At 38.2% G+C, this 10,043-nt stretch overlaps 1 protein-coding gene across 1 annotated transcript in view; it reads right to left on the reverse strand.

The window, feature by feature from the left end:
- The window catches only part of GREB1 (growth regulation by estrogen in breast cancer 1), a 60,036-nt gene extending 50,917 nt beyond the window's left edge, over window positions 1–9,119 (reverse strand). The window contains exons 1-3 of the mRNA XM_008947672.1: window positions 8,963–9,119; window positions 1,786–1,908; window positions 851–1,027 (exon numbers count right to left, since the gene is read on the reverse strand). Of these exons, the coding sequence (XP_008945920.1) occupies window positions 851–1,027; window positions 1,786–1,908; window positions 8,963–9,119 (457 nt within the window). The remainder of the gene's footprint in view (window positions 1–850; window positions 1,028–1,785; window positions 1,909–8,962) is intronic.
- Between the last annotated feature and the right edge of the window lie 924 nt (window positions 9,120–10,043).

Here is a 10,043-nt window from a genome sequence, read left to right on the forward strand (position 1 = left end):
ATATACCACTTTTCCCAATATAAAAAACAATCCATTTTAATAACATTATTATTTGGCTCATTCATTCACATGGTTGCAGATCTTCCCTATTTGTGTAGATTTAGAAGATGCTAACGGGCACCAGAAAGGGTGTAGTAAAAATAGATAGAAGTAGCTAAAAATAGTTCAAAGTAGCTAGTTTTAATGTCAGAAGTTAGACTTTCAAATAGACGAAAAGCAAGAAATTGAAATATCCTATAAGCAGTATTATTCAAACACACAGTATTACCTAATTACACAGAGGAAAAATGTCAGCTTAAACCCATTAATATTTATTTATACAGTGATGATAGCAAAAAAGTCATAGGTTAGGGTCCAGAACCCTTGCTATTGTTCAAACATGGTGGAGAATATTGCCCCTATCTCAAAAAGGTCATAAATTTTTGTAGCCTAAACTATCATCAAACTGTTTACATGTACATAGTAGCCTGAAAATTCCATTTGACAGGCTTACAGTCTGCTCATGTCAGTATCTGGAAAGCTAAGAAAGAGACGGGCAGCAGTTCAACTACTCCAGTTACCAGATGTGCAGTACCAGCCATTAGCACACAAACTATTTGGACAATGACTTTAGCCTTAGACTAATGGATAGAAGGTGATGAACCATTTCTGATGAACTGGCTCACTCTGTATCTTTCCAAGGCAAGCATAGCCAGCTCTGGGTTGTTATCTTGTTGTGCATCACCAGTGAGCATTACTGTAGACACGGAACGGAAACAAGATCAGCCAGACTCATTCTGGAAAAAAAAAAAGATGAGCTATTAAGTGCAGCCCACAGAAGAATCCACTTACTGGAATCACAGACACTTACCCAACAGGGCATTGCGCCCATTGTCATCTGGCAGGAATCTTTTATCCACGGCACACACTAAGAGGTGATCAGGTAAATTTGGTGACTTTGCACCAACAAGTAAAAACCCTGATGGTACCTCAATATGTTCATTGGAAATTGAAACCAGCCTCAAATCTTTACCAGCCTGGCAGAAACCTAGAAAAAAAAAAAATCAATTCATCATATTTTAAGTTGCCAAGATATTTTTGTTTCATACTCACAACTGTATTAAAGGACTTCATATATTTTTAATGAAAAACAAAGTTGTAGCCTTTGAAGTCAAGGGCAAACTGTGAGATCACTTTCTTCCCTGCCTTTCAGTCAGCCATAAATAGATGCTACCAGTACAATTAACAAACAAAAATCTGAAAATGTGCAGCGAAGTTTCTCTTGGTGATGTTTTGCAACCTACATATTCATGGGAGTGTTTACTAACATAATAACTTAGGCCTTACATTCAAAACCTGAGATAATAGTTTTCAATATGTAGTAAATTTACCCAGCTTTTCCCGGGTTTCTGAATATTTTTTAAAGCAACATTGAACAAGGCACACTTTAAATAGAAAAGAGCAACGATAAAGCCATAAGAATTACCACATTCACTTTAGCAAACAGCATGCCTGCAAACTCAACCCTCCAAAGGCTGCATTGCCTAAGGGAACAGAAGTCCTGTCCTCATACCAGGCGTTCCAACACAAAAACTTACCCAATACACTGGGCAAAGATCTAGTCAAATATAAGAGCAACCAAAGAGCAATCCAGCTTTATCTGGCAGGTAATGAACACTGACATTTTTATGATTTCTGTATCATATAGATTTTCCTGCTCTGTTGTATTATAGGGGAAATAGCCCCAATCCTACCCTTTTCAGTAGTGCAAATGCCTTCTGCCAGCATGTTTAGTGCATTTCTTACCATCAGTAGTGCAACAGCCTTCTGGGGGAGGCTTCATCTGGTAAGAAACAGGCGGACTACTTGACTCTGAGCCTTCTTCCTCTTCCTCCTCTTCTTCTTCCTCATTATCTGCTCTGCTGCCTGCTACAAATTATCATAGCATAAATGCCTTAGACAACAGAGAACACTGGCAACAAACCAATGAACGAACAGGGTGACCCAGTTACAGAAAGCACTACAGCAAACTGGATTCTCTCCTCTTTACAATGACTTTACTGTTGCCAGCTCTTAAGATATTTGTTGTTTCCTTAAAGCTCCAACTTCCAGTCATGCTTACAATAGAATGTCTTTCATTAAAAAAATAAAGCTTTTAGCTCCTGTGCGAAAAAAAAAAGCTTGAAAGCATGACCTGACTGCACCTGAGAAATTTTTTTTTAAAAAAATATATAAAGGACAAATAAAAAGAAGCCTCAATTTATAATTTTTAAGCTAACATCACAATTTTTAGAGGCCTAATTGCTGGTGTTTGAACAGCTGCTGATAAAAACACTGTAACTGTATGCTTTGCTTATAATATTAACGGCCAATATAAGCCCAAAGTCATTTCTTCTTAGCACTTTACAATGTCCTGGCTACAGTTCAAGTACAGATTTTATTAATTAGGTATTGACCATGTCCTTGATGTTGTACAGGAAACTGAAGGAACTGTTCCTGCTTGAAACTAGGTTCCCCACAGATATTGCCACGATAAGAACACCTAATTCTTGGGCCGTCTGTCTCCTAGCAGAACCCAGAGCTCTGAGTAAAGCACTGCGGCTCCCTGTATAAGGTCAAGGAAAGGCAGATCTCTAGAAAGACAATTCACAGCAGCCTGTGTGTGGACTCTGCTAGTCTAGGAAGCAACACTGAATGCTGGAGAGAAGAATATATGGTGTAGGCTTAATTTTTTAGAGGGCTTTAGGTGTTTCTTTTTCACAGTCTTTGCTGCAACACTTTTCTGGTGCACTGACTACCTAAATCAGCATTTTTACAAGATAACTTGTTTGTTAAGAAAATCCACGTGCATATTATTGGTGTATGTTTCAGCATTTCAGGTAGAGACTGCTTCTTTCCTTCCCTCTACCCACAGGACAATATTTTTTTCATGCATAATGCAACAGTTCCAGCAAAACATACTGAGCAATGACTCCATCCTCAGACACACTCATGGCAAATGGGACAAGGCTGGCCACCAGAGGAGTGCAGCTAAATGGTAAACAGGGAGAACACCTCTACCGACAGGCCTAAGGAAAATTTCAGACCAGATCCAGCCTTACATATGACAGAGACAGGACACAAGTACTAAGTGAACCCAGTGGGGCTTGTGTCTATGGCTTCTAGCTTCTTGGCTTCTGCAGGCACATGCCAGCAGCAAACACTAAGAATAAGCAAGAAGCCAAATAGCTTTTTGGACATGGACAAGAAAAATAGCAGTGAGGCTCCTACATTATTCTTTTGCTCCAGGTTTTAGTATTGAAACAGAAAAACAATGAAGCACACTGCAGTCATCCTCCAAAACTCAGTGTCACCTGGACATACTTTCTTTGCCTCAGTTGACTTTGGATGAGGCACTCAGAATCCCACAGCATATTCATCAAGGATTTTTTATTTTTCTATGACCCTCCTCAAAATACCTTTTTATTTTATTGACAAACTATTGTAGAACCAGCTAAGCAAATACTACAGGAAAAATTACAATAGGGAGCAAGCTGAAGAAAGTAAATCTGGAGCATGAAGATTTACCTTAAAAGGTTATTAAGACTTACATCCCAATCTAGAAGAGGATTTGAACAGTATGTTTACTTTTCAGTACCTAAATGTCAGGCTTCAGTCCTGGTGCACACCAATAAGGTCAGAACTTCAAACACCACTGTTTTAAGGGTGTAGTCTGAGGACAGGAATGCTGAAAGTGAACAAAGGGAAAACTGAAGCTCTCAGTCTTTCCTCTTTAAGTAGGGGTAAGTTACATGTTATGACTTAACCTTGACTAACATCCAAAAGCAATGACAGAGGTGAGTCTGGCTCTCCTCCCTGTCCCCACACTCCCAGACATGAAGTCCCTTCCTTCCACTTTGTGCCAGCTCTGACACTTGCTGGAGTCTGTGTTGAGCCATCACAGCTTCCTAACCCAGCAGAAAACTAAGTAAACAAGTGACCAGGTTTTTTTACTGACTTTATGTATTATATGCCTCTCATATACAAGAATGAGCTGCTGTCACCTGTAAAGGGCATCATTAGGGTTTCTGCTGCTTTTTTTTATAAAAAGAACTACAGTTTCTGCTTCCATGTTACTTTTAAAGCAGAACTTCTCCAAAGATATGCTGTTAGCATGTGTCTGTTCCACATCTTTTCTTAACCAATCCCAAAGGAACACACAATCAAGCACCGAAACCAGAGACATGGCGATGGCAAGAGCCAACTCACAAACACAGTTCTTATGTTCTTAGCAATCAGCTGATGTAACTTGATATAGCTCTGTCAAACTGTGAAGATTTTGTCCATATTTTATTGAACGTAAATCTATTCATGGATACCATAAACATCATTGTTTGCTTTAAGGAATTCTTTTCACATCTCACAAAGGATTTATTAGACCCTAATGTTTAGCATTTGTGATTAAGACATTGCACATGGAAAATTCCTCTCTCCTTAAGGTATAATTTAGTTTTAAGTTCTGCAAATATTTTAATATGCATTTAATTTTTTTTCTCAGTGGGACTATTCACAGGGCTGATATTAACCACAAACTGCAGCATCAAGGCTTAAATCAACAGCCACAAAATATATTATCATAGAATCATAGAATCCTTTAGGTTGGAAGGGACCTCCAAGATCATCAAGTCCAACCATTGAGCCATTAGGGCTCTAAAGTCCTCTGCTAACACAGATCAGAATCTGTCGGGGTTGGAAGGGACCACAAGGATCCCCCAGTTCCACCCCCTCTGCCATGAGCAGGGACACCTCCCACTAGATCAGGCTGCCCAGAGCCTCATCCAGCCTGGCCTTAAAGACCCCCAGGGATGGGGCCTCAACCCCCTCCCTGGGCAACCCATCCCAGGGACTCACCACTCTCATGGTGAAGAACTTCTTCCTCACATCCAGCCTGAATCTGCCCACTTCCAGCTTTGCCCCATTCCCTCTTAGTCCTGTTGTTACTCGATATCCTAAAAAGTCCCTCCCCAGCTCTCTTGTATTATACCCATGAACAGACAGTATCCCTTAAATGCAGACTCAGGAAGGAATGACTTAATCACAGGCACAAATTAGCCCCAAAGTTGTCATCAGAACGTGGAACATGGTGCTGCTATCAGAGCTGAATACACAGCACTGGGGAGGCTGCGCCTCGAATACTGGGTTCAATTTTGGGCCAGTCACTACAAGAAAGACACCAAGGTGCTAGAGTGTTTGCAAAGAAGGGCAACGAAACTGGTGAAGGGTCTAGAGAACAAGTCTTCTGAGAAGCAGCTGAAGGAACCGAGGCTGTATAGACTGGGGAAGAGGAGGCTGAGGAGACACCTCATCACCCTCTACAGCTACCTGAAAGGAGGTTGTAGTGAGGTGGGGGTTGGTCTCTTCTCCCAAATAACAAGCAATAGGACAAGATGAAATGGCCTCAAGTTGCACCAGGGGAAGTTTAGTTTGGATACTAGGAAAAATTTCTTCACTTAAAGGGTTGTTAAGCATTGGAACAGGCTGCTCAGGGAAGTGGAGGAGTCACCATCCCTGGAGGGACTTAAAAGAAATACCCTGGAGGTATTTAAAAGGTGCTTAGGGCCATGTTTTAGTGGTGGACTTGGCAGTGCTGGGTTAATGATTGGACTCAATGATGTTAAAATTCTTTTCCAACCAAAACAAATCTATGATTCTATCATATCAGTGGTATAGGATTTGGATGCTAACGGAAAAATTAATGCTTGTCATTAACTTTTGAAATCAGCTTCACATCTCTTTGGCACAAACATAATACAAAGGCTGAAAAGATGGCACTCAAATGTATCTAAGAGCACAAGAGAAAAATGGAAGAAATATGTTTTGTATTTTATAAACAAGATGTGATTAGAAAAATCAAAACTGTGACTGGGATTGTGATTCAAAGGGTATTTTGATTTCAGGAGTGAAGAATTAAAGAGTGTCAATGATTTGCATATACTGACTTCTAATAACTGGCAATCAAGCCCACAGGTTTAATTTGCAATTTATGTGTTAATAACTGAGCTAATAGAGATATGCAAGAAATATAAATCTATTTGAGCCAAATAACCTCGTCTTCTGTTGCAAAGAATTTTTAGTACACATTCCTAGAAAGTTCCTGAACATCCAGACCATTTATTGGCATTTGCAGATATGTTCTGTAATTACAAAGGCTAAGAAAGTTAAAACACACACACAAGACCCTCTTTAGTAACGTACTACCAGTGAGACCAAAGCAAACTGCAGGCTTTTCTGATGAAATGAAAAATCTAGCAAGAGGTTTGTTTAAATAATGATAGTGGTTTGGGATTATTTTAAGCACTACACGAATTTACTAGGTCTGGAAAAGAGAGGAAGCATTGTAACAAAAAGGAAGGGGGGGAAAAAAAAAAAAAACACACACACAAAAAAAATATTTAAAAAAAAAAAAGTAACAACCCAATACAAAAAAACACCATGCAGGATCCAAAACCAAGCTGTTATTTGAGACAAAGAGATCTGATATTATGTCTAAAACTTTTGTGAATGTAGTACTTTTGATTTACACAGCTACAAATATTTTAATAGACAAATTTAATTGCACAAATTACTGTAAAGGCATACATTTATGTTTTTTCAGATCTAGAATAGGTAGACTGCAAACCCTACTCAGTGGAAAATATGTGCAAATTCATTGCAAAAAAATCTAGTATCTAGGCCAGAAGGAACCTACATGTTGATTTAATTTATCTCCAGGCACACTGCAGTCTCTTTTGCACAAGTAAACTATTTTTAGGCATAAATTATCAAGACAGTTATATAATGACACTAGGCTAGTCTCAGTGACTGGCACATTTTCTGGTTTAGATCGTTATTTATGTATCAAATGAGATAGAAAAAAATATTTTAAAAAAACTAAAAATAATTGTAAGTTACATTTTTATTTAAAAAAATTAAAAAAATCCAATTGTTTAGGGTTTTTTTTAAACTGAGTATATATTCCATTGTCAGGCGCTGTAGCAATTTTGGTATTGTAACATCAAAGGCAAAAATCCATATCAGCCATTTTTATCAGTGGCTTTTTTTTCCCCCAAACGCTACATTGAACATCTATAATGGGTTATCAGTTCACAAAACGGAAAGTCAAAACATTTGGGTTGCATTAACCCACTGCACTACCTTGTCTAAATTATTTCTATCACATCTGCTTCAGGAAAATATTTGCTGTACTGAGGACCAACAGGCAGCTATGGCCAAGGATAGTCCAAGCATATCACCACGTCAGAATGCTAGGGTCAAGGAAAGATGACAATGATAGGGAAGGACAGGGGCTCATACAAGACCCCAGGATTGTCTCTCTGCTTCAGTGCCTCCTGGGCCCCAGAGCACAGGGATTCATGAAACTAGAAGTGGAAATTTCAATTAATGATGAGGCAGGAGCACACAACATCAGCTTGCAGACCTGTCCCACCTGAGGAACAACCTAGGAAAAACTCTACAAGTCCCTTCAGAGTCCTCCTTATCTGAAACTTTCATGAAAGGAATGTTCTCTGCCAGGCTCTTGTGAGATTTTTAATTAATTATAGTTCAGTCCTGTTTCCATTAACTGCAAAGAAAACAAGATCAGCCCCTCAAAGGTCTGGAAAGTTCTCTGTAAACCTTGAAAGAAAGAAGTTACAGAAGTGTGAAATTGCACTTTTGTTACGGAACAACGAATCTGCTCCTGTAGCATCTTTCCCAGCTGATATCATAATCCATCTTGTGACATCACAGCTGGCTGCTGTGGAAAAGTTGATGAAATCCTCACAGAAAGGTTTGATAGGAGGACCACTTTTTGTAGGGAGTAAGCAGCATATATATGCAAACAATGAATGTAGATTCATTATTATGTGTTGTATTAGGGAAAAAAAATAAAAAAGAAATTACTAATGATGTGTGAGCTGTGAGCAGATTTATTTTTTCAATAAATGTTTTTTCAGCTGTTACCATGAGGTAACAGTAAAGAGTTTAACCTGTGCAAAATACTTTTATCTACTACCTTTTATTAGGCTGATTTCTTTTTTCTGTTACTGTGAATTGTTAATCATTATGCAGTTCTCATTATATAGATATCTAAGCCCTCTATTGAATTATGATGTGGAAGTGAATCTGGTCAAAAGAAATGAAATATCACCCTGGGGACAGAAATAGTTAAATAATGAAATTATTAAACAAACTTGCACCACATGCCAGTGTTCTGCACACACCAGTAAACTCACTGAAAACCATGAAACTACTACATATAGTAGCACACCAAAGCACCAAATTGTATCATGAGTTTGCTTATCAGATCTGTACAATTCGTTTAAATTATACTACTTCCAAGAAAAAACAAAAAATCAAAAATGAGCAAATGAAACACGGAAAGTAGGCTTCACAAAACTCAGTAAGAAATTCCATATGTTAAATACCAACTTGTGCAGGATTTCTGAGAACACATACTAAATTTTTACCTCTGCAACCACAGAATAAAATTACTATGCCCAAAGTAATTATAAACCTTCTTAAAAGTTAAAAATATTTACACAGTATTAACAATGAAAAACAGTCTTAGCATATATCTTTTATAAACCTATCATGTGTTTATCATCAGTTACTGTGGTCAGTGATGCAGTGTATGACAAATTATAGGATAACAGGTTTATGTTCCAAATCTCCAGAGATTCCTCGACACATTTAATGCAACAATTCCTAGTACTTCAATTTATGTATAGCGATAAATCTGAGCAAGTAAGTGGCTTAATTTTGTTGTAATAAAAGACAATGCAGTTTCTATTCGCAATCCAATTCTAACACATACATATATATTTGTAGACCATAAAAAAATCCAAATAAAACTTTAAGCACTTTCAGTTTTCTGTATTCTGGTTTGAAATGCGTGTGCTGAGCCTTAGGAGAGCAAACAGCAGAACTCTGTTTGAACAGGAATAGAAATTCCACTATTTCCTACCTTCCAGTGACGACAGCTGCTGCTCAGCTTCCAAATACAACTGAGAAAAGATTGGTCTGGGAACTAAGTTGTTGGAGCGAAGAGAGGCCTCAATAGAATTATGCAACACTTCTTCAAACCGTGTTGTCTTGAGCTGACCAGCATAAGAATTTCCCATCTTCTCAAAAAAAAAAGCGACAAAAAAAAGTTATTTCAATTTTAGCACTCAGAACTCAATTACTGCATGCTGTTGTCAGACTACACCATTTCTCATGAGAGAGAGAAGCTTCATTGTCCACAGAGAAAGGCAAAGGAAAAGAACATTGACTGCAGCAGTCACTGAGCAGATCCTGCTGGTAAATTACAGGAAGTTATCTGAAGTAACAGCTTTCTGTAATTCAGCAGAAAGGCAGCAAGCTTTGACACCTTCTTGAAGATGTGGCTAGAAATGTGATTTGAGTAATTCCTTGGCTTATATAGCAATTGAGGAGATGCATTTTCAATAGTCAGCAATCTCATCTGTTAAACAGCCAGTTTTACATGATTTTAACAGAATACATGTTAAAATACCTGGGGAATAACATAGCTTTGTGTATTTATCTTTGCATGGCCCATCATGGCTGAAAACTCACAGCTCAAACAGTTCAACTTATCTTTTAGAGGTGCTGTCTCACAAATAATGTAGCATTGCTGTAATTCAGATATTGTGAAACCTAATGGCTTTTCCTTCTCATCCTAAGTAGGTTTTTTCTCCTGTAAACACGCATTTTATTTATTTATTTTTAGAATAAGACTTTATTGCTTATCTGTTTGATTTTGTATTCAATTATTAGGACTTTGTTGTTAGTGAAACTGCATAATTTACTTGTTCTGTCATTGAGGAGTCACTCTGTTCCAGCTGAACATCCCACGTACTTAAATGCTGCCTGCCTTCCACAGCAAATACAATGAACTAGTAAAACCAAAAGCCATGTCAGCTTTCTTTTCCTATTACAATGTAGCTCTTGCCCTGGGCCCCATGTCCTTTCCCTCCTCAAGTAACTGTGAATACAAAGCATGAAATGCTTCCTGTTTGTGGCAGTAATTCCTAACCACTGAACTG

Source organism: Merops nubicus, unplaced genomic scaffold (genome assembly GCF_000691845.1).
Source record: "Merops nubicus isolate BGI_N331 unplaced genomic scaffold, ASM69184v1 scaffold6259, whole genome shotgun sequence".
Taxonomy (NCBI): domain Eukaryota; kingdom Metazoa; phylum Chordata; class Aves; order Coraciiformes; family Meropidae; genus Merops; species Merops nubicus.